Source organism: Equus caballus, chromosome 10 (genome assembly GCF_041296265.1).
Source record: "Equus caballus isolate H_3958 breed thoroughbred chromosome 10, TB-T2T, whole genome shotgun sequence".
In the NCBI taxonomy this organism is placed as follows: domain Eukaryota; kingdom Metazoa; phylum Chordata; class Mammalia; order Perissodactyla; family Equidae; genus Equus; species Equus caballus.
This window is the reverse complement of record NC_091693.1, coordinates 24273592-24299227: the sequence shown is the minus strand read 5'-3', so window position 1 is coordinate 24299227 and position 25636 is coordinate 24273592. Positions and strand designations below refer to the sequence as shown.

General features: G+C 38.7%; 1 protein-coding gene across 3 annotated transcripts; it reads right to left on the bottom strand.

The window, feature by feature from the left end:
- Positions 1–12132: 12132 nt before the first annotated feature.
- On the bottom strand, positions 12133–17300 carry LOC100054272 (leukocyte immunoglobulin-like receptor subfamily A member 5). Of its 3 annotated transcripts, none has more exons than XM_014730676.3 (6): positions 17168–17294; positions 16969–17004; positions 16495–16779; positions 16046–16348; positions 13109–13165; positions 12133–12961 (listed from the first exon to the last, which is right to left on the bottom strand). In XM_014730676.3, the coding sequence occupies exons 1-6, from the start codon at positions 17199–17201 to the stop codon at positions 12825–12827; spliced, it is 852 nt and encodes a 283-aa protein (XP_014586162.1). In that variant the 5' UTR covers positions 17202–17294; the 3' UTR covers positions 12133–12824. The 3 variants fall into 3 exon arrangements, with proteins under 3 accessions (XP_014586162.1, XP_070079451.1, XP_014586166.1); XM_070223350.1 differs by having other exon boundaries at positions 13109–13159; XM_014730680.3 differs by lacking the exon at positions 16969–17004 and having other exon boundaries at positions 17168–17300.
- Positions 17301–25636: the final 8336 nt, after the last annotated feature.

The window sequence follows — 25636 nt, the reverse complement described above, 5'->3', positions numbered from 1 at the left end:
GGTCAACATCACTACTTATTGGGGAAATGCAAATCGAAGCTACAATGAGATACCACCTCACACGCATCAGAATGGCTACAATTAACAAGACAGGAAATAAATGTTGGAGAGGATTTGGACAAAGGGACCCCTCATACACTGCTGGTGGGAATGCAAACTGGTGCAGCCATCATGGAAAACATTGAGAGACTTCTCAAAAAGTTAAAAATAGAAATACCATGTGATCCAGTTATTCTACTAATGGGTATTTATATAAAGAACATGAAATCAATAATACAAAAAACTACATGCACCCTTATGTTCATCACAGCATTATTCATGATAACCAAGACTTGAAAGCAACCTGGGTACACATCATCTGGTGAATGGATAAAGAAGATGTAGTGTGTGTATATATATATATATATACACACACACAATGGAATACTACTCAGCCATAAAATAGACAAATTTGTGCCATTTGTGACAAAATGGATCAAACTTGAGTGTATTTGCTGAGCGAAATAAGTCAGAGAAAGACAAATGCCATGTGATTTCACTTATATGTGGAAGATAAACACATAGATAAGGACAACAGATTAGTGGCTACCAGAGAGGAGGGGAAGAGGGTGAAAGGGACAAAGGGGCACATATGTATAGTGATGCACAAAAACTAGACTATTGATGGTGAACACAACGCAGTCTATGTGGAAGTTGATACATAATAATGTACACTTGAAATTTACAGGATGTTATAAGCCAATAGAACCTCAATAAAATAATTTTTTAAAAACCTAGTGTATTAAAGATGGTGGTTTCCATCTTGAGAAAAACCTTCCAAATTACCTAATAGTTTACCACTATTACGGTTTGTGGGATTCTTTTTCCTTTTTCATTTATAGAGTTAAACTTAATTTTACCTCTAAATAATAAACGTTGTCTCCATTTGAACTTCATGTATGTAATTGAATAATCCTACACTCATGTGTCTTAAAATTTCCCTCCATTTACTCAATATCATGTTTGAAAATTGATCTGTATTACTGTTTGTTGTGTTTTCTGTATTCAGATATATTATTTTTTATTGAGGCACAATAGAAATATAACATTGCATTAACTGTCTGTAGTTTTACTTTGTGCAATTTTCTGCCATATAATATTCCATTGTATATATGTATAACATATTATTCATTATTTGTGATATTTATTTCTATGATTTGTGTCTAAAATGAATTACATATCTGTGAATATTAATATTCTCATAAATGTATCATTGTTTATTTGCACAAATTTTAATCTAGGGTATAATACATGTATATTAGGACATATATATACCTTATACACCCATACATGTTATGCATATACATGACAACTGTGTGTCTCTCCTTTTAAGAGATAATTACTATCTAAAACCCAAATTGTCTGAAGATGTTTGTTACATACTCCCAAATTGACTGAAGCAATTTGGGTTCCTCCCAGAAATGTATTGAGATTCTAAGTACTCAATATTTTCTCCCCAAATTGATTTCGAATTTTTTTGTCTCTAATATGGATGTACTAGAATTCTGACATCACAGTTTAATTGACATGAGAATATGGGGACCCTCTGGAGAAGGAGAAACCAAGACAAGGTAGGTTGGCACAAGTGTGGTGAGGGACCAGCATCCTCAACCAAGAAGAGGGTGAACTAGACTGAGTACTGTGAAAAATCGGGTAACACTGAACCCTAGTCACACAGGGTGTTGTGCATCCTGCAGGTATTTCTGGATTTTATCTCTCAGCAAAAGGAAACATTTCATTAAAGGAACGTATGAACAGATTACTGCTTTGAGAAGAGCACCACTCTGTAAGGAATGTTCTGTAGGAGGACCCTATTGATATAAACAGCGATAACACTCCACCATTAATCCAACCCCTAGATGATGAGCCATGTCTATTCTAAGTGGCTGATGGGGATTTCTCATTTAACCCTTACACAAATCCCACAACAAAAATACATTCACAGTTGAGTGGGATGAGGCAGGAAGAGTAATTTGTCATTATCATGGTCTAGTTGTTTTGGAAAGGAGTCTGCTATGTTCAGATTGGCTCAGGGAGCTGCCCATGAGAAGGTGCAAATGTGGTAATTACTCAGGTTGTGTTTGCATCTGGGGAGGGGAGGTGGTCAACGGGGATGAGTTTGGTTTGTAGGGAACAGCTGGCTTTGTTGGGTTTTGAGTGTTCAGTTCAGCCTGCTCATGAATAACATGGATTGTCAGGTGGAGCTATTTGAACCTTCTCTCCCCATGGGGACTCTTGAAATTTGGCTACTAGAGGGGCAACACATCAAAGCCTTTCATAAGCTGTGACTTGTGTTTTGACTTATGAAGCTGGCTCGTCATTCTTCTCCCTGGGATTTCTCCAGTGAAAAATACCTTTTGAGCCTAGACTAAATTGGTCCTCCAATTTTTTAAAAACCTTTCTAGATTTTCTTCTCCAGAAAGATTTTTGCATCCTTGATTTCCACTGGCTTTAAATCTCTGGTCTTCATCTTCAGCTTCTTCCTGGTAGAATTTCCCTGCTGAATTTCCAAAAATTCATCTCAGTTTCTGAATCCTACACTCCTGAGAGTTTGGAGATTGTTATTCTGAAGGTGTCTGGAGGTGTTCCTGTGTATCTCTGTTTCTTCTGAAACTTCCTGATTTGGAATCAGCTGCTCAATCTCACATTTGGCCTTCAATAAAAGACCTACTCCTGAGGAAGATGGGCATGGATGTTAGCTCAGGGCCAGTCTTCCTCAGCAAAAAAAAGGACCTACTCCTTCAAATACACTGTACATGGAGCCCAATCACTGAGGGCTTGGGAGATCCTGCCGATCCCTGATGCCCACTGCAGACAGCTGGCTACACTATGCAGCAGAAAACCCATGGACTCCTGAAAGCCTGGGCCCTGCTTGGCCATGGCCCCACAGACCTGAAAAACACTACTTCTACTGGTTACAGGCCATGACTGTCCTCCCTCACCCTTAGTTGGGGCACATTTATTTCTGATTGGCCTCCAGGGAATGTGTAGCCCTTTGAGGACCCACCTTTAGGGAATAGTTATATATTGAAGCCCCTTGCTTTTGGTGAGGTTTGTCTTCTGTTCCTCTTGTCCCAAGTGATGTAAATACTTAATAATTATAATTGTATCTAGTGTTCTATAACCCATGTATCATCTTAGGTGAGTCTAACATCTACTGTCTGTAGTAAATAATGTTTTCTTTTTTAAAACAGAGGCAGAAAACGTGCCTAAGAAAGGAAATGTGATTTGTCCACGTTCATCATGCAAACATGGGGTACTCTTGGAGAGAACTAGATGGTTCAAATTCCCAGTCCAGTGCTTTTCCACCCAAATCTATCAACTTGAAGTCCCACATGCTATGAGATAGCAGAGCTGTGGGAGCTAATGGTTATGTGGGAGATACATTTAAACAGCAGAGTCTCAGGGGAAAAGAAGACATAGAGACTCTAACCTACTGAAGAGTGTTTAAAGCCCTCTGCTATCCCAATGGGATGGACTTATGGCTTTTCCTGCAGGAAGGGCACTTATTTAGGTGAACTAACGCCCCTGTTCAATAAGAAGCCCTAGAATATGTCTCATTACAAACAGGGTCTTAGTCCAACAAGACTCTACTGAGTCTCTTATGTGCCCTCTCATGGCCACAAAGAAGATGACTCTATGCCAGAAGAAAAGTGTCTTTCGAGGCCTAGTGCATTCCCCAGACAAGACTCCCTGCTTGAGCTTCAGGGCCTTGTCTCCAGCTACTTCCTCCATATTTTCCACCTACATTTAATCTCTCACTATTAAATACGATGTTCACTGAAGCCTTTTGCAGATGTGGTTTATCAAGTTGAGGACATTCCTTTCAACTTATAGTCTTCCAAGGGTTCTTTTTGGCTGTGTTTTTAATCATGAATGGATGCGGCATTACGCCAAAAGTCAATTTTCAATATCATTGATATGATGTGGTTATTTCATGTGGTTTTTCTTCTTCAGATTATCAATAAAATAGATTGATTTTTGAAAATCAAACCAGCCTTGCATTCCTGGAATACGCTACATTTGGATGTGATGTAGTATTTTATTTTATTTAATTAATTTATTTTTTTAAGATTTTTTTTTTCCTTTTTCTCCCCAAAGCCCCCTGGTACATAGTTGCATATTCTTAGTTGTGGGTCCTTCTAGTTGTGGCATGTGGGATGCTGCCTCAGTGTGGCCTAACAAGTGGTGCCATGTCCGCACCCAGGATTCGAACTGACGAAACACTGGGCCGCCTGCAGCAGAGCGCGCGAACTTAACCACTCGGCCATGGGGCCAGCCCCCAGTGATGTAGTATTTTAAAAAGATATTGTTAAATTTTATTTGCTAATATTTTTTTGAAGACTTTTGTGTCTATGTTCATGAGGGATACTGGCCTGCAGTTTTTGGTTTAGTTTGGTTTTTTGTTCTGTCTTTGTTTAGTTTTAGTATTAGAGTTTGTCCTCATTAATAGAAAAAACATTTGCTCTTCATCTAGTTTCTAGAAAAGGTTGTGTAGAATTGGTATTATTATTGTTTTCTTAATTTACAAATAAAACAATTTAGGCCTGGAGATTTCTTTGGAGGAAAGTTTTAAGCTATTAATTTAATTTCTTGAATGTGAGATTGTAAAAATGTTTTTGAAAGATGACAAGAATCAGGGGCCAGCCTGGTAGCATAGTGGTTAAATTTGCATACTCTGCTTCAGTGGCCCAGGGTTCATGGGTTTGGATACATCTGTGAGTGAAAGAGAGAGTCTAGACTCTAGGGAGGACTCTTCTCCATCCTAATATCATAGACAGGGATGTCAAGGCCAGGAAAAATGTAATGGTGTACCAGAGGTTACTCAGACTCTTATCCCATTGCATTCAAAAAACAATCCCATATACAGACCCAGGTACACATCAACTGTCATAGGGTGTGGTTTAAACTCATTGTCCCCATCCTATAGCCTCTCTTATAGACCATCTCCTTCTTCATGTCAGTAGATTCCCAATAGCTGAGGAAGAGATGGAGGAGAGTTATGGGTAGATGATGACTTGAGGGAAAGGACAGGGGTCTCATGGAGTCTCTGGAAGATCTTCCATCAAGGATCTCAACATCAAAACCACAGATCAGCTCACAGGAGGTGAACAGGCATGTCTGTGCCCCAATCATACTTCCCTCTCTGTCCAGATGACACTGTCCTCTCCTCCTTCAGATTTATGGGTTTTGATATAACACCAATGACAAATAAGAGCAGCAATGAAAATGCCAAAGGAGATGAAGGCTACAGAGAGTCCAATGGGAATGTTCAGCTTTCTGGAGTGTCCTTGAATGACATGTACTTCTGTCAATAAGCAAATGACAAAGTCCCTAATTATTGGTTGCCTATTTGTGTTAGTACCTACTGGATTCATTACATATCTTGTCTCAGACTCTCCCAATATCCCTAAATTTGACCAATCGCATTAGCAAATTTTTAACACACACAAAACGTGCAGGAGAAGTGATGACATTGATATGTAAGGACTTACTATTGCCAATTTATTACTTGTTTTCTGACTGTTTTGTAGTTTCTTTGTTCCTTTATTACTCAGATGAGGGGACAACAGGGTCAGAGAGAACGGATTAATAGAATGTCATTATGAGAACTTTTGAGATAGAAATTGAACGATAAAAAGGGGCCACTTCTCCCTTGTGCACTTTCTCTAATTCTCCTTCACTGGGGACCAAGAATGAGACCAGGCATCTTAATTATGGTTCAATCTGGAACCAAGACCTTGTGTGATCTCCACACTAATGCCTAATGTCATTGAATCCCATCTCTGAAATAACTTGCACGTCTTTACTTGTATCTGCCATCACAATTCAGATTCGTGGAACGTAATGGGTTTTAAAACTCACATGAACCCATTTTGAACCATTAATTACATGGCCTGTGATATTGATCAAAATTTTTCTTCAGAGACTCAGTTTATCACCCAGGAAGTAGCTCCTTGCCTGATTGGACTCAAATGAGGATGAACAGGCAGACGATGGTTATGTTTTGAGGTAACCTCAATGGGAACATGTGAAGTATTTACTGTAACAGATCAAGAGTATCTTTGGTTGATGTTCAGTATCAAGAGAAGTCTGTGGTTTTCTTCATCCTCATTCTCAGTTGCATCTCATGAAATTTTAGGGAAAATAAACATAGATTATGAATAGAAATGTGTTATTTACCAGTGCCAATGAATGGACTTCTGAGTCCACAAATGAGTCAAGAAGATCATTATCAGTATTCTAGATGATGGTTTCCATCTTGAACAAACCTTCCAAATTACCTTATAGTTTACCACCACTATGAGTTTCATGAGATTCCTTTATTTATAGAGTTAAACTTATCTTTGCCTTCCTAAATAATAAATATTGTCCCCTTTTGAACTTTATCTATGGAAATGAATAATCCCACACTCATGTGTCTAAAAATTTCCCTTCCCATATTCACTATTATGTTTTATAGTTTACCTGTATTACTGTTTGCTGTACTTTCCCGCATTCCAACATTTTATTACGTTTTTATTGTGGCATAATTGACAAATAACATTATATTAGCTGCTTGTAGTTTTAGTTTTTGTGTTTTACTGCCATGTAATATTCCATCACACACACATATATATATATATATATATGTATAACACAAATATTCATTATTTATGAGATTTATTTATATGGTTTGTGTCTAAAATAAATGACATCCTTGTTAATATCAGTATTCTTATAAATATGTCGTTGTTTATAACCACACGTTTTAAAAGAGAAAGACAGCTGTGTGTTTCCTCCTTTCAACTGATAATTATCTACTCCCCAAATTGACTGAAGCAATTTGTGCTTCTCCCAGAAATGTATTGTGGTTCTCAATTGTTCCCAGTTATTTTCTCCCACAAATGATGTTGCCATTTTTTGTCTCTAATGTGGATGTACTAGGATTTTCACATCACAATTTCATTGACATGGGAATACTGGAATCTTCTGGAGAAGGAGAGATCAAGACAAGGTAGGGTTAACACAATGTAGTAAGGGGGCAGTATCCTCGACCAGGAAGAAGGTGAACTAGTCTAAGAACTTTGAGGAATCAGGTAATGCTGCATCCTGGTCACACAAGTACTGTGCTCTCTTTTCAAATATTTCTTGATTTTATCTTTCAGCAACAGGAAAGTTTTCAGTAAATAACACCTGAACAGACTGCTGATTTGAGAAGAACACCACTCTGTAGAGAATGTTCTGTAGGAGGGCTGTATTGATATAAACAGTGATAAAACTCCATCATTAATCCAACCCCTAGATCATGAATGATCAGTATTCTAAATGGTTTATGATGATTTCTCAAGTGACCCTTAGACAAATTCTATGACAAATATGTGTTCAAAGTTTACTGGGATGAGGCAAGAAGAGTTCTTTGTCATTATCGTGGTCCAGGAGGTTTGGAAAAGGAATTGGCAATGTTCAAACTGGCTCAGGGAGTTGCCCATGAGAAAGTACAAATGTGGTAATTACTCAAGTTGTGTGTCTGGGGAGGGAAGTTGGTCAACTGGGATGAGATGGTTTGTAAGTAGGAGCTGGCTTTGCTGGGGCTGGAGAGTTTTGCTCGGCTTGATCATCAACTTCATAGATTGTCAGGTGGAGATATTTGGAATTTACCTGAAGGAGGAGGAGACCTGTGGGAGGGTTTTGTGGAGGGTAGGGTCAGTGACAGATAAGTTTTGAATCATGAGAATAAAACTCTTCATCAGGGGATGAAAGCCTGGGGTAGGAGGCAGGAAGGAGGCTGATGAGGTGGAACCAATGAGATGACGTGAGTCTTCAACTGAACTTGACTGTGGTGGTGGACTGGCGTCATGTAAAGAAGGGCTCAGGGGAAGAACTGCTGAATTTCCTCATTGGACATGAGGTGGAAGAGAGTGAATAATTGAAGACCTCTCTGACTTCATTGATTGGAGGATCTAATGGGGCTATCACAGGAGGGATGACCCCAAGAGAAGGAGACTTGGAGAAATGTTTATAATCTGTCATCTGACTCACAGAGGGAACCACCACCTCCCTCCTGGCCTGGGCTTGTGGTTTCCTTCTCCCAAACACTTCCTCCCTCTGACTTCATTTTTTTCTGTGAGCACAAGGACCTTCTGTTCATTGCTCTCCATCAAAATCTCTGAGTCATTTCTACCCCCGCACCACCTCTTTTCTCCCAGATGATAACTCTTCATCGGATACTGTGTATTCTGTCTCTGTGATTTGGGCAAAAGCACTACGGGACACAACTCACAGATTTCTTGTTGCTGTTTTCCATTCATCGGTTGATGGACACTTGAGCTGTTGTCACTTTTTGTCTACTGTGAGCAGTTCTTTTATGAACAAACTTGTCTAAGTGCTTTTATGAGTACTTGTTTGCAATTATTTTGCTTTTCTTTTCTTTATTGTGGTAAGAGCACCTAACATATGATCTACCCTCTTTACAAATTTTTGTGCACAGTATGGTATTGTTACCTATAGGCCCATAGTTGTATGACAGATCTCTAGAATTTATTATTCTTGCAAAACTGAAACTTATATTTAGAAGGAGAATTTCTCACTCATATGGTAATTCTGGGTTATCTTTTTAAGCAAGTGTCCAACTGTTTTTCACAGTGGCTGAACTATTTCACATTCCCACCAGCAATGTATGTTGGTTCAGATTTTTCCCCTCCTCATCAACACTAGTTATGTTTTTCAAATTATGGTCAAAATAGAGGGTATCAAGTAGTATCTCATTGCAATTTTATTTGAGTTTCTCTAATGACTAAATAGTTGACCATCTTTCATGTTTGCTGTGCATTTGTACATCGTCTTTGTAGAAATGTCTATTCAAGCCATTGGGCTATTTTTAAATTGGGTCTTTTTTTAGTTATTGAGTTAAAGTTATTCTTTATATATTATGGATACTAGGCCCTTATTAGATATAGGTTTCAAAAATAACTTTTGCGTTTTAGGCTGTCTTTTACACTCTTGATAAATATTTTAAAATTCGATGATGTTCAATTAATCTGTTTTATCCTTTGCTGCTTGTCCTTTAATTTCGTATCTAAGAAACTATTGTCAAGGTTATGCAGATTTATAATTTTATCACTTATCTTGATCCATTTTGATCTAATTTTTACAGAGGATGTGTATAAGGGTTCAGCGTCCTTCTTTTGCATGTGTACATCTAGTTTTGTCATACAATTTGTTGAAGAGACTATTCTGTCCCCATTGAGTAAGTGCCTCTTGGCACCTTCATCAATGGTGAACAGCTCATAAGTGTTAGTTTTTATTTCATCCTTCAATTTTATTCCATGCTAGTATTTGACTGTCCTCATGTTAACACGACGTTGTTGGGATTCCTGGGGCTTTGTAATAAGTTTGAAATCAGGAAGTGTGAGTTCTCCAACTTTGTTCTTTTTCAAGATTTTTTGGTTATAGTGGGTCTTTTGTAATTACCTTGAATAAGAGAAATGGCTTTTTTATTTCTTCAGAAACTGTCTTTGGTATTATGAAATGGATTGAATTGATTCTGTAAATTGCCTTGGAGTGTACTGTCATCTTTGCAATGTTAAATTTTCCAAGGCATGATACCGGAAAGTCTTTCCACTGATTTTGGTCTTTGCAAATTTTCTTCAGCATATTAAAAAATCAACAACAAAACTACAGTGTACAAGTGTTGCGCTTCCTTTGATAAATTGATTCCTATGTATGTTTTCTTTTGGATGCTGTTATGAATTGAATTTTGTCACCTAAAATGATATGTTGAAGTCGTCAATGCCAGTATCTTGAATTTGAATTTTTTGGAAATAGGAACTTTTCAGATATAATCAAGTTAAGAATGATTTTACTGATTTAGGATGAGCCCTAATCCAGTATTTCTGTTGTCTGTATCAGAAGCAGAGAATAGGCACATAAGGAGAAAGTCATTGAAGATGGGGTTATATGAGGAGACGTCAGCCATGTGAAGATGGAGGCAGAGATTCTGGTCATGCTGCCACAAACCTAGGAGTGCCTGTGGCCAACAAAAGCTAATAGGCAAGGAAGAATTTTTCCTTGGAGCCTGCATAGTGAGAATGGACTTGCTGACATCTTGATTGAGGACATTTACTCTCCAGAATTGTAAGAGAATTAATTTGCTTAAAGCTATCCAGTTTGTGGAAATTTTATGAGAACCCTAGGAAACTAATGGAAGGTGGAGATATGTTTGCAAGACTGAGCTCTGGTATCTTGCAACCTGGCCTCATTCCTGTCTCTTTGGCTCTGTGACTCTGAACATGCTGCGGGATCTCTGAACCTCAACTTTCTCATCATTTAAATGTCAACGAGATTCATAATTTCCTCATGAGGTTTACATGAGGACAAAATTATTTATAACATTGAAAATTTCACAAAACTACATTTTCTTATCTGAAGGCTATTGAATGTCATTATGGAGATATTTCTTTGAGCATGCCATCGTGACCCAAGTCTGGTCCCTAAAGCACTGTATGGGGACTGCATATAAATAGGCTCCGTGTGGGAACATAGGCCTGTGTCCAACTCAAGACAGTGGCAGAAAGTGAGAGAGTGTGATGTGGAGGCCCCTTGGGTGTTTTCTGTTGGGGGCATTTGCAATGCATATCGTCTGGTATTGGCCAAGGTGTCTGTTCAGGGACCCAGTTTCTCACCTGGAAATTGGCTCTTTGTCTGATTGGACTCAGATGGGGCTGATCAGGCAGAAGGAGATCATGTTTTGGGGAAAATACATGCCAACATGTGAAGTGTCAGCTATAACAGATCAACAGCCACTTCGTTAGGAATTAGTCACCAGTGTAGGACGTGGCTCTCACCACCCTACTTCCACCCAACCTTGTTAAATTGTATGAAAAATAATGATGGTTATAAAACAGAAATGTACATTCTACCAACAATAAAAAGTGGCCTAAATGACCCATCAAAGTCCAGAAGAACATTGCCAGTGTTCCAGAAAGTTCTGTGGTTTCTGTCTTGTGCAAAACCATCCAACATTATCTTATTCGTAAACACCATCATAGATTTCATGGAATTCTTTTCCTTCCTTTATTTGAAGTTTTTATCTTACTTGTACATTCCTAAATAACATAGGATGTTTCCTTTTTAGCTTTAGGTAAGTGGGACAATCCTAAACACACAGTTTTTATAATCTGCTTGTATTTATTCACTATCACGTGTGAAGATGGATACACATGACCATTTGGAATTTTAGTTTGTGAATTTTCTTTGACATAGAATATTTGATTTTTTACAGAGAATACCAAATTCTCTCTTTTTTGGTGCCAGTAATCTTAAAATGATTTTGGCCAACATGAAGAACTCTCTTGTCAATGTCCTCGTGAATGGATCCTGATGCATATGTAGACATCTTCTCTAACGTATATACTTAAAGATCATAGCTGTATGTCTCTTACTTTAACTAGATAAGTATCACCTACTCTGAATTGTTGGATTTACTTTGCACTAATACAAGTAAAAAATTAGAATTCTATGTGCTCATTATTCTCTCCCACAACTAATATTACCATTTTTCTCTTTGCCTCTCATCTGGATGTGCTGGAATTTTGGTTTTGTGATTTGACTGAAATTGTGCCACAATATTAAAGTGGGAATGATTATTACACATAAAATATAAGGAAACCTAGGAATAATTTGTGGCTGTCAGAGTGGAATTTGAGGTTTCCTGTTGGCTTGGACTGTCTTGTGAAAGTTGGTTCTGTGCATCACTTCCCAACTCTGCATCTAGGACCTCACACTGGCACCTTGAAGTTGGCCATGAAAGGAGAATATACACCAGACAAACTGGAAAATTATTTGAATCAGTGTTTTCTATGAATGAAATTTTCAGGGACAGTAAAGAACCGTGCTATTATTTCAAACAGCAATATCTTGATTCCAAGTGATGATATTTCTGAAGGAACTACACAGGTAGTATCCAATGAAAAGTGAAGGGCTTGTGAAGTCCAGAGAGAGTGTTAGAGCATCATTTTGGATTTTTCTCTTCGAGGCTGGATCTATATTATGACAATTTATTGATTTATTAAAACAGATTTCATGCTGTTAAATGAAGAGATGGAGACTACATAAGGACATCAAGGTATGTGATATTTAAAAATGAGGAAAAATATATTACATGAAAGTATAGAAGAGCAAGAAAGTATGGGGAGGTGTGGACTCAAATCTGCCATGTTGCAAACACGCTGATTTCACAGAAAGTGGCAATGATAGACGCCCGTCAAGATAACTCAATAGTGGTCATGAGGGAAAGTTCTACGGTAATTGACAGAAAAGTCCATATATTGTCCGTGCACATGAACAATGATTCCTCCATCTTGCAATGACCTGCAGACAGTTCACACAGCATATGCTCCAGATTTTCTTCCAGAACCTTCTGGGCACACAAGAATTATTTCCAAGACTCTAACACTCTGAACAGTACATCGTTACATCTTTGTTTTCCCATAGGAGCACAAGATTTTTTTTTTAAGATATGCTTTTTTGGGGATTTTTATTGGTCAGGAAGACTGGCCCTGAGCTAACAGCCATTGACAATCTTCCTCTTTTTCTTTTTTCTCCCCAAAACCCAAGTACATGATTATATATCCTAGCTGTAACTCATTCTGATTCTTCTATGTGGGATGCCACCACAGCATGGCTCAATGAGCAGTATGTAAGGTCCACACCCAGGATCCAAACAGGTGAACTCATGAAGGTGAAGCAGAGTGCAAAGTTAACCACTATGCCACTGGGTGGGCCTCCATTGTTATCTATTATGTTTACCTCCAGGGTGAATCTTGGGGTCTTCTCAGGCTGTGCTGATCCTGAAATAGCAGAATCCCAAGAGCTACCAGGATCAAGCCAGCCACACCCATCCGAATGAGATTCTCCACTGTGTAACCTTTGGAGTTTGAGGCTAGGAATTGTGGACAAAGAGGTCATAGAGGTCAGGGCAGACCAAAATCAGCCCAGGATCCTTGGATGTCCACCCAGGCATCTTCCTCCCCTTGACAGGACATGACCCTCTGCACCAGCCCCATAACTGAGAATTACTCCTACTCACCACTCTTGGAGTCTGAATTGTTTTGTGATGGGCTGATGGTGTCAGCCGCTCCTGAGACTTAAAAAAAGAATTGGGGATAGATTAGGATTTGATGCAACTCAAGCCTTTTTCCCGGGCTCTGTGGTCTTATAATCCCCTCTGTTCCTCCTGATGTAACTGTTATGCAGTCCCTTAATGAGCACTTTGTCTGCCATAGAAGGATTTGCTCTGTTCTCATTTGCTTCATTCAGTCTCTGTGTGTGTGTGTTTTTTTTTTAATTTAAACATTGCTTCTGAGTCACTTTGGATCAGTTTGTATGTGTCCCAAGAATTCCAGATTGATGAGAAAAATGATCTCACAGTACAGAAATAATTGAGTTCTTGTATGCTCTCTGTTCATTCTGGGATATGGACCTTGTAAGATAACTCTTCTGGATATAAGAGCTTCTATTTATTCAACAACTGAGGCCCCAGGATCCATGGATGTAGGGTTGGTACCAAGGGCTCCTCAATGTCTTTAGCACAGAGGGGTAGAATTCTGGGACTGGTCCCCTTCATGCCATCTCAATCAGTTCCTTCCCTCTGGAATCTACAGTCTAATCTTCACCTGGAAATTAGTCATCCATTTAGTCTTTTGTTAATTCATTCTTCATAGTTAGGTATACTTACAGTGGGATACAAACACACACACCTTATATGCAAATGTATATTTTCTAAACAGTGATGTTAATTCAGTGGGACATAAAACGGTGTTTCTGCTTTCTTAGAGCATGATCCTATGTGGATCTATCTATGCAGGTCAGTTCTGATCAGTGTCTCAGTGAAGGTCACACTTGGAGAAGACATTTAAACTTATTCCCGAATAGAAGGAACCTGAAATGAGCCACATGAAGACCGGGACAAGGAGTGTCACAGGCTGCAGGAAGAGCAGGTCCTCAGAAAGATCTCAGTCTTTTCTTCATTAAGGAATAAAGTCATATCTGTGGGATGTAGGGAGGGTCCAGAGGAGAAGGGGGAGCTGAGATCCGGGGGTTTGGTGTATTTGAGAAAGCCACAGATGACGGCACAGAGGAGGGAGGTGCCATCATTTTCATTACCCTCATCCTCATCATTCTCTCTGTCTCTCTCTGGCACGACTCTGAAAACTGCTGTATGGTTTCAAGAAGAGAAGGCTAATCATATGCTTTTTATCTTAAAAGATAATCTCTAACCCCTAAATATCAAATCTCCAGAACCAAGGAAGTCCACAGTTCTGGTCTTCAAAGCCTTAAGGAACAAAGAAAGTCAGTTCTGTTAGAAAGCTGGGTAAGCACAAAGAAATAGGTAATCCTGCAAATCTATTTTAACCAGTTTTCACATACAAACCAAAAAAAAAAAAAAAAAGATTACAAAACAAAAATATATTAGAGGTCAATGCTAATGACAGATGCCATATAAAATGTTAAATAAGCATATACAATTCAGAAAATATGAACGAATGATAGACATCATTCAGTGGGATTATTACCCTAGTGTTTAATACCAAGAAGACTTTTTAAAGTATCTCACCATGTTTATAAATTAAACAGAAAATATAACTGTTCAGGAGATGTGCAATTGTCTGGAAAAGAAATTCAAATTTATTTTTAAAAGATGTTTTTCCTAATAAATCCCTGATGTAAAAGAAAAATGAACTGAAATGGATGGATCAATAATGTTGTGCATAGAAAACACAGATTTTTGACACATTTGGCTTAAATAATTTCAGCTAAAAATGAAGAAGTTTTCTTAAAGTGACACAACTAAACCTTAATATTTTTTTGTCATCGCTATCATATAGCATTTTATGCCAATAAAATTAGCTTGAGGAGAATCTACTGTTGCAAAATAAAAAAAAATTCTTAAAATAACCCCAAAGAAGTTAAATTTCAATTTTCTTGTGGTTGATATAATTATTGTCAGTAAATCAGAAGTGGTCATTGGAAATAAATCATTTCTTATTAATATAATATACAAATAAATTTACAAAAAGTAAAATTTAAAAATAAATTGATTAAATAAAATAAAAATATGAAGAAATCAAGATCTTGGTTATAAATTATTAAAGTAGTTAAGCAATTTTTAAGCTATGGATAAAGACAATTTTATGAATAGAAATACAAAGAGCAAGAAGTCATTAATAAACCTTCCTTTTAAGCAATTTTTGTAAGGAAACTTCATATTAATAAGAAGTTTAATTTTATTATTCTCCATAACAAAAGTATAAGTTTAATAGTCCCAATGAAAATAGGAGTAGAATTCCCTATTTTGAAGTTTTCTATTTTTAAAGTTTTCTATTTTAAAGTTTTCATTTTCAATCTTTATAACTTAGATTTGTAAATTTATATACACAAGTATTGCTATAACAATTCTCAGAGAAAGAGAGCAATGATAGAAAAGTGTGCACAGAAAATGCAGAGTGGACATGAGCTGCACACAGAGGTGCTATGCAGTAATCCCCTAAGAGACCCCAGTGAGCTGTGCATGGTCCCTCCTTAGTCTCAGGTGTGCACTGAGAGGCATGAGGCCCCCAGGTGAGCACAGGAGGGCCATGTAGAGCAGTACGCACAGGTTGGGATTCTTCCCTCTATAGGACAGTGTCCAGTGGGACCTGGGACACCAGAGGCTCATTTTCTGAGATGGAGACATCAGGAGGTGAGCAGTGGGGACGGTCTTCTCACCCTCAGTCTAGTCACATTCCTCCTGGGTTGACCTTTGTCTCACTCAGCTCTCCATACTCTGTATCTCTGCTAAGATTCAGGGTTAAGATGCCCCAATAGTGAGAGGCCTCTGCCTATTTCCATCCCTTCATGGATCGGCCCTCCCTTGTGGAACATCAATTGTGCTGAAATTATCTCCATTGTGATCAGAGCTCTCCTGTGGACAGAGTCCTGAGCTGACCCTCTGATCTCAGAGAGGACAGGGACAGGGGCGCCTCACCTGAGAACAGAAGCTCCAGGGGGTCACTGGGGACTGACCACACCTCGGGGTACTTCCTGTTATATCCATAGCATCTGAAGGTCCACCTGTAGTTGGGGGTCACGGGGCCCACAGGGAAAAGGGCTTGGGGCTGCCCACTGGGGTGTCGCTGAGAGTCCAGGGTCCAGGAGGGCTGGGATTCTCCTTCCTTAGTCAGAATGAACCTGTCAAATCCAAGCCATGAGACACACTGGAGGGTCACATTCTCTCCTGGTGTCACCACAGAACTTGGCAGGGCTGACAGGGCGGGTTTGCTGAAGACCCCTAGGAGGGAAGAAGGCAACATGTTAAATGGATCATGCCTCCCTCATGTCCTCCAGGGCTGAGCTGTGAGAGGAATGACACCTGTGAGTGCAGACCCCCTTCCTGAGGGCAGAGCTTGAAGCTGGGATCCATGAGTGTCTTCCTACCTGTCACCACAAGCTTCAGGGGGTCACTGTTCTCTGACCAGCCAGTGGGGCTGATAAAGTAACAGTGATACTGTCCTGCATAAAGATCCGTCATCTGTGGAACAGAGAAATTGGCCTTGTTCCTGGGCTCCCATGAGTTCTGTCTTCTCCAGGGTGATGGGCTTCCCGCTTTATCTAGATGGTACTCCTGGGCATCCAGTGTACCCTGACACCAGATAGTCACAGGCTTACCCCAGGAGATCACAGAGCCTGGCTCAGCCCATATGGTGGGTCTGGGGAGGGTTCCTGGAATGAAATCAAAGGCTGGGTCACAATACATTCAGTACTGCAGTTCTCCAGCCCTCGGCCCCAGGATCCTCCCAGACATCCTCCATCTGTCAGTCTAAAACTTCTATTCTCCATCTCCAGATGCCAGGGGTGGTGTCCTGTCCCCCGTGAAGAGGTGGGACCAGAGACACCTGGAGACAAACTTACCTGCCTGCACTGGGGTCATCAGGTCCACAGTCAGCCCTGGAAGAGGGTTCCCTGTGAGAGATTTGCCCCTGAAGCCTGAGAAGAACCCTTCTCCTCATGAGCCTTCTGAGTATTGGGGTCTCCTGAGAGACCAGGGTCTGGCTGTGGGGTGGGGTCCCTCCCAGACTAGGGCTTCCAGCACCCCCTCCTCAAATCTCACCAAGATAGAGCAGCACCGTGAGGGTGGGGATCATGGCGTCTCCTCCCTCTGGCCCCAGCTGTGCAGATGGAGGAGACCACAGTGCTCAGTAAGGCAGACACACAGGCTGTGGCCACTTGAAGGCTTGTCTCCCAGTCACAGGGCTGCCACATCAGCAACCTCACAGGAAGAGGAACTGCCCTACCCCAGGGGCCTGGCTCTCATCTCCAAGTCAGAGCAGCAAATACATGTGGTGCCTTCCTGAGATGCCTCTTCCAGGGGATGTGACCCAGGACATGTCCTTCCCTCTCAGAGCCTCCCCAGAGGGATCTCCTTCACTCTTCAACTCATCCATCAGAACATCCCTGTGGTTTCTTCACCATAAATACTGGTCATCTATGCCCTGGAGATACGTCAGGGAAGATGCAGGTTCCTGCTGCACTGCAGAGCTCAGATCAGCAGAGAGACATGCTCAACATCTAACTGCACAGTTCTGGTCAAGATCATAGTGACAATGAGCACAAAGGATAAATAAATGGAAATAGGGAAGAAAACATGACTCTTCTCTTGGCTCCAGAGTGTGAATTTTCTTTCTATCACAGGTGTCTTCTCGAATTTCTCTTTTTTATTTCAACAGCATCCACCACAATCCCTCAGGGAACAAACCTCTAAGTCATTCCTGTTTCCTCAGAGCCCTTTTTCCCTTGAGCAGAGCTCTCCTCCTCATCCTGGGGTCCTGTCTTGAGCTTTAGGGGACAATGAGTGGGTTAGTGCTCTGATTTGGGGGACAAAGCTGATTCTTATTTAAATATTCCTCCATCTTCCACTGTCCATGTCACCTTGAGAATTAATGCCCAGTCTCTGAGCTTCATTTTCCTCGTTGGCAGCATGTTGTCATGAATCCCACCCCTCAGAGTGGTGCCGAGTTCATGGGAGGGATAAATCATTGCTAATTTCCGGATCTGATGAAGACGTGTGGAGTTTGAAATGTGAAAGGATCGAGGTGTCAGACTCCATAGTCAGGGTGGATGATTTATGTGCCACTCAAGAGTCCCCATCTGTTCTTAACACCGAGAAATGCTATTTATAATATTTCTGAAATATGTAGCCACAGTCACTTGCAGAGAAAGAGAAATGAAATTTTCAAAATAGAGAGGGAACCACAAGGAAAACATATCAAAGCTGAGAGCCCTCAGGTGCCTGGGACAAGCATGGGGTCATTAGAGTGGAGGTTTCCACCTCTGAAACGGACTCCAGGTCCTCACATGCAGGGAGGGGAGCAGGGCTCAAGGTGAAAGTAGGAAGTTGTTTTTCCCTCCCTCATGTTTGTGAATGGGCACTGGAGTATCTCTGCCCACTGACCCAGCCCCATAGTCAGCACTAAGGAACATCCTGTGTGACTGTAAAACAGATTCAGTTCAGTATAGTCCAACATGGGCATCTATTCATGAATGAGTGTGAGGTTCATGCTAGAGCCATCCCTGCCAGGCACACGCCTAGTCAGTTGCTAAGGTTTGGAAAGTGGATACCACGGGGCAAAGTAACTGCAACTATCCACCCCTTTCAGCCCTGAATATGAAGACAGCCCTGGAAGAAACTCTTTATGGAAAATCAGGCGAGTGTCCAACAGGAATGGACATCAAAGAGGAATCCTAAAAATGTTCAATAGTGCTATGAAAGACAATCCATGAAGCAATTACTGGAGGCTCATATCTGAGGAAATAGAATGCAAGGAATACATGAAATTCATACTAATTTAAGCATGTTTAAATATCTGAAAAATTAAAGAAGGAAAATGAACTCTTGAAACAACAAAAAGTGTTATATTACAGAGGTATACATAATTTTATAAATGAACTAGAGAAATATCTTAGAGGCAAAAATAATAATTCCACTTTAACATACTCAAAATACTGTTTCCATCAAAGATATTATATGGCTGAAGATCCAATTATGAAAGTGGAATAAGTAATGAGGAAATTTGTAAGATTCAATACCGAGAGACTGGAATTAAAAAAATAAGGCGCATGGGGAATAAAAAGAGAAGCACAATGTATGTGGTGAGTTTCAGGAGAAAAGCAGTGAGAATGATGTTGGCAGCAGTCCTAGAGGGAAATGGTTGGACTTTTTACAGTGATGTAGAAAGAACGTGTAAGTGCTGGGGTGCATGGATGTATCGATGAAATCTGAGTCTTGATATTTCATGGAAAAATAAAGGAAATTGATGGCAGCTGACTTTCACACAGAAAAAAATACCAAATGATATAAGAAAAGTACATTCAAGGAATTAATTGTGAGTGAAGAATTCTACACTCACCCAAATTACTTTTAAGGGGCAAAAGTGAAACAGTAAGCAGAGGAGAAATCCATAGGCACGAGGAGACCTGGGGCACATCTGACCTGTTTGGACTCCTGTCTCACACGTTAAAGCTTAAGGCTTCATCTTCATGAGGGATGAGGAGGGTTCTAGGGATATATCCTTAACCATCAGACATATTTTCCACTCCTCACAGCTCTATCAGATACTTTACTTAAAACAAGAAAATGTTTTCAAGTATCTTAATAAAAATAGAGACTGAAAATAAGGCATTTCAAGATATAGAAGGTTTTAGACATTTTCCTGTTTACATACTCACTGAAGCAAAACTAAAGTATGTAATTAAGCCAAAAGAACAAGAGAGGGAAAATAAACAAAGTAAGATGGAGAAGTGAGAAAAAGACGGCAAAACAAACACTGGGAAAGCATATTTTTGTAAACATGCATATGTACATTTATATTTAAGAAAGCTAAATCATGACATTGGGAGTGTTCAGATGGGTGTCTGTGTGTATATGGTAGAGAGAGAGAAAGAGAAACAGAGAAAGAGAGCTTTTAAAAGAAAGTAAGTACTGAGAGTTCAACTCATATATAATGTCTTTTTCCTCGTCTACGGGAGATGGTGAATGAAAATTGTTCAAAATTATAAATTTAAATACCAATATTAATAATGAGGGTGATTATCTAAAATTAAAAAGCAATTTATAACCTCCAAACTGGTTGATGTAATTATAAAAAACAAAAACATATCGATCAACCCAAAAGTGGTCTGGAAATTTGAAATGAAAATAACAGAATGCAGGATATCTTAATCCATAACAAATCCACACTAAATAAAATGGTGGAAATACTTCAAATTTATTCACTTATTTGCAATCATTAAAAGATTAATGGACTTACTCCAGGGTTAGATCAAAGCACATCACCCAGAAAAAAACTGATTTATATGAACAATGATCTCTCAAAAAATACAAAATCATTAAAGAGTTTTAAAATAAATAGCGGTGTTATTCTCACTTAGTAAAATTAGCTGAAAGCTTTAAATATTCAACAGAATTGAATATAAGGCAAAATGGTTTTATAAAATATTTTATCGTAAATAATATATTCAGTTCAAAGGTATAGCACTCATAAACATACATTCATGTAATCACATATCTTTTGAAAAGCATAAAACATAAGTTAATAGAAAATTGGAGTTTCAAAAAATATTTATAAGATAGACTGAGAGGGTGAAAAGAAAATTTCCATAAGAGTAAGTGACACACTTCAATGCTTAATCTAATGTGTAAAAATATTATAAAACTTTGCATTATTAATGTCATATATGATATACAATGGTTTGTGATATACGTGGCAAACAATAAGTAAATAAATAAATAGATAAATAAATAAATAAACAAAATATAATGCTATATATACAGGAACAAGGAGGGAATGCACGTATTTAAGGCCCATATTGTACCTAAAATCTGAAACACTTAGACAAAAAGGCAAGTATGTCTGATTCTTTCCATATTTCTTGCATATTATGTTCCGTGAATACGCTGAAATTTCATTAGCAATTTATAATAAGAAAATGGTATTAAAATTCAACACTTCATGAAATTAGTAAAATAGTAAAGTGGAATGTTTAAATTTATAAAATATTAAGAAACAGGGATGATAAAATTACATCATATTAAGACGGAGAATATCAGAATTAAAAAGCAGACATACAGAGAGCTGCCAGCAGGATGGCAGAAGAGTTCCTATCATCATGCCCTCACAGAACAATGATTTTGACAATCAAAATTGAAGATAGGTGAACCTGATCTCTGAAATAAGCCCAGTCCATATTGATGACCTCCACATCAATTCAGATTCATGGAACATGATGAGTTCAGAAACTCATGAACCCATTTTAAATTCCTAATTAAGTATCTTGTGATATTGGCCAATGTGTTCAGAAATCCAGTTTCTCAATGGGAAGGGGCTCATTGTGTGATTAGACTCAGGTGAGGTTGAACAGGTAGATGATGATCATGCTTTGAGGGAACATTGATGCCAACCTATGAAGTACTTGCTGTAACAGAGCAAGAGCAGCTTTGGTTAATATTCAGTGTCTAGTGAAGACTATGGCTTTCTCCATCCTTATTCAATTCCACCTCAGTAAATTGTAGGGAAAATAAATATACGTTATGTATAGAAAAACGTTATTTACCGAGAAGAGTGTATATGTATAAAAATGGACCAAAGCATAAAGTGACGTATAGATGTGGATCCAAACCTGCTTGTGGATGTTGCCTCATGTCATGGGGGTAAGAATAGAAGAGGACCATCAAGGACAGTCAGTAAGGATAGGAGAGAAAGCACAATAGTTGAGCTGCAGCAGATTCTTTGCAGGCAACTCTCCAGACATTGCCTGCTGCCAAAAACTTTCACTAAGCTTGATACTCTCAGCAGACAGTTCCCTCAATCTATGCTCCAGATATTCTTCCAGAACCTTCTGATCATACAAGATTTATTTATTTTTTTAATGAAAAAATTTCTTTAAAAAAAAATTTTTTTTGTATGTACATCATGTTTCAAATTCTGGATACATTACATCATGTTCACCACCCGAACACTAATTATAGTGCATCCCCTCACATGTGACCCTAATCACCCCTTTTGCCCTACCCCCTCCCCCCTTCCCCAATGGCAACCAGCAGTCCAATCTCCAATGCTATGTGGGTTTTTTTTTTTTGTCATTTTTATCTTCTACTTATGAGTGTGATCATATGGTATTTGACTTTCTCCCTCTGACTTCTTTCACTCAGCATAATACCCTCAAGGTCTATCCATGTTGTCACAAATGGCGGATTTTGTCATTTCTTATGGCTGAGCAGTAGTCCATCATGTATAAATACCACATCTTCTTTATCCATTCGTCCCTTGATGGGCACCTAGGTTGCTTCCAAGTCTTGGCTATTGTGTATAATGCCACAATGAACATAGGGGTGCAAGTATCTTTATGCCATTGTGTTTTCAAGTTCTTTGGATAAATACTCAGCAGTGGGATAGCTGGATCATATGGTAGATCTATCCTTAATTTTCTGAGGATACTCCAAACTGCTTTCCATAGTGGCTGCACCAGTTTGCACTGCCACCAGCAGTGAACAAGGGTTCCCTTCTCTCCACACCCTCTCCAACATTTGTTGTTTCCTGTCTTGTTAATTATAGCCATTCTGACAGGAGTGAGGTGATACCTCATTGTAGCTTTGATTTGCATTTCCCTGGTAGCTAATGATGTTGAGCATCTTTTCATATGCCTGTTGGCCATCTGTATATCCTCTTTGGAGAAATCTCTGTTCAGATCTTTTGCCCATTTTCTAATTGGATTGTTGGTTTTTCTGTTGTTGAGCTGTATGAGTTCTTTGTATATTTTGGATATTAACCCCTTATCTGATATGTGGTTTGCAAATATCTTCTCCCAATTGTTAGATTGTCTTTTTGTTTTGTTGATAGTTTCCTTTGCTGTGCAGAATCTTTTTAGTTTGATGTAGTCCCATTTGTTCATCTTTTCTTTTGTTTCTCTTGCCTGGTCAGACATGGGACTTGAAAATATGCTGCTCAGACCAATGTCATAAAGCGTACTGCCTATGTTTTCTTCTAGATGTCTCATGGTTTCGGGTCTTACATTCAAGTCTTTAATCCATTTTGAGTTGATTTTTGTGCATGGTGTAAGGGAATGGTCTACTTTCATTCTTTTGCATGTGGCTGTCCAGTTTTCCCAACACCATTTATTGAAGAGACTCTCCTTTCTCCATCGTATGCTCTTGGCTCCCTTGTCGAATATTAGCTGTCCATAAACGTGTGGGTTTACTTCTGGGCTCTCAATTTTGTTCCATTGATCTGTGTGTCTGTTTTTGTGCCAGTACCATGCTGTTTTGGTTGCTATGGCTTTGTAGTATAATTTGAAATCAGGGAGTGTGATACCTCCAGCTTTGTTCTTTTTTCTCAGGAATCCTTTGGCTATTCGGGGTCTTTTGTTGTTCCATATAAATTTTAGGATTCTTTGTTCTATTTCTGTAAAAAATGTTGTTGGAACTTTGATAGGGATTGCGTTGAATCTATAGATTGCTTTAGGAAGCATAGACATTTTAACAATGTTAATTCTTCCAATCCAAGAGCACGGAATATCTTTCCATTTCTTTGTGTCTTCTTCGATTTCTTTCAACAATGTTTTATAGTTTTCGGTGTACAGATCTTTCACCTCTTTCATTAAGTTTATTCCTAGGTATTTTATTCTTTTTGTTGCAATTGTAAATGGGATTGTATTCTTAATTTCTCTTTCTGCTATTTCGTTGTTAGTGTATAGAAACGCAACGGATTTTTGTACATTGATTTTGCATTCCGCAAATTGACTGTATTCCTTTATTATTTCTAAAAGTTTTTTAGTGGACTCTTTAGGGTTTTCTAGATATAAAATCATGTCATCTGAAAAGAGTGACAGTTTCACTTCCTTTCCAATGTGGATCCATTTTATTTCTTTTTCTTGCCTGATTGCTCTGGCTAGGACTTCCAATACTATGTTAAATAAGAGTGGTGACAGTGGGCATCCTTGTCTGGTTCCTGTTCTTAGGGGGATAGCTTTCAGTTTTTCTCCGTTGAGAATGATATTTGCTGTGGGTTTGTCATATATGGCCTTTATTATGTTGAGGTATTTTCCTTCTATACCCAATTTATTTAGAGTTTTTATCATAAATGGATGCTGTATCTTGTCAAATGCTTTCTCTGCATCTATTGAGATGATCATGTGATTTTTATTCTTCATTTTGTTAATGTGGTGTATCACGTTGATAGCTTTGTGGATGTTGAACCATCCCTGCACCCCCAGAATGAAACCCACTTGATCATGATGTATGATCTTTTTAATGTATTGTTGTATTCGATTTGCTAGTATTTTGTTGAGGATTTTTGCATCAATGTTCATCAGTGATATTGGCCTGTAATTTTCTTTTTTTGTGTTGTCCTTGTCTGGTTTTGGTATCAGGATAATGTTTGCTTCGTAGAAGGAGTTAGGAAGCCTCTCCTCCTCTTCAATTTTTTGGAAGAGTTTGAGAAGGATAGGTATTAAGTCTTCTTTGAATGTTTGGTAGAATTCACCAGGGAAGCCATCTGGTCCTGGACTTTTATTTTTTGGGAGGTTTTTAATTTCTGTTTCGATCTCCTCACTGGTGATCGGTCTATTCAAATTTTCTACATCTTCTTGTCCAGTTTTGGAAGGTTGTATGTTTCTAAGAATTTATCCATTTCTTCTAGATTATCCAATTTGTTGGCGTATAGCTTTTCATAATATTCTCTTCTTATCTTTTGTATTTCTGAGGTGTCCATTGTAATCTCTCCTCTTTTGTTTCTGATTATATTTATTTGAGCCTTCTCTCTTTTTTTCTTGGTGAGTCTAGCTAAGGGTTTGTCAATTTTGTTTATCTTTTCGAAGAACCAGCTCTTGGTTTCATTAATTTTTTCTATTGTGTTTTTAGTCTCTATTTCATTTATCTCTGCTCTGATTTTTATTATTTCCTTCCTTCTGCTGATTTTGGGCTTTGTTTGTTCTTTTTCCAGTACCTTTAGGTGCACTTTTAGATTGTCTAAAAGTGGGATTTTTTGGGATTTTTCTTCTTTGTTGAGGTAGGCCTGAATTGCTATAAACTTCCCTTGTAGAACCGCTTTTGCTGTATCCCACAGATTTTGGCATGTCGTGTTTTCATTTTCATTTGTCTCCAGGAATTTTTTTATTTCTTCTTTGATTTCTTCATTGACCCAATCATTGTTCAGTAGCATTTTGTTCAATCTCCACATTTTTGTGGCTTTTCTGGTTTTCTTTCTGTAGTTGATTTCTGGTTTCATACCTTTGTGGTCAGAAAAGATGCATGGTATTATTTCAATCTTCTTAAATTTATTGAGACTTGTTTTGTGGCCTAATATGTGATCAATCCTGGAGAATGTTCCATGGGCATTTGAAAAGAATGTGTATTCTGTGGTTTTTGGATGGAATGTTCTATATATATCTACTAAGTCCATCTGGTCTAATGTGTCCTTTAAGGCGAGTGTTTCCTTATTGATCTTCTGTTTGGATGATCTATCCATTGGTGTAAGTGGAGTCTTAAAGTCCCCTACTATTATTGTGTTACTGTCTATTTCTCCTC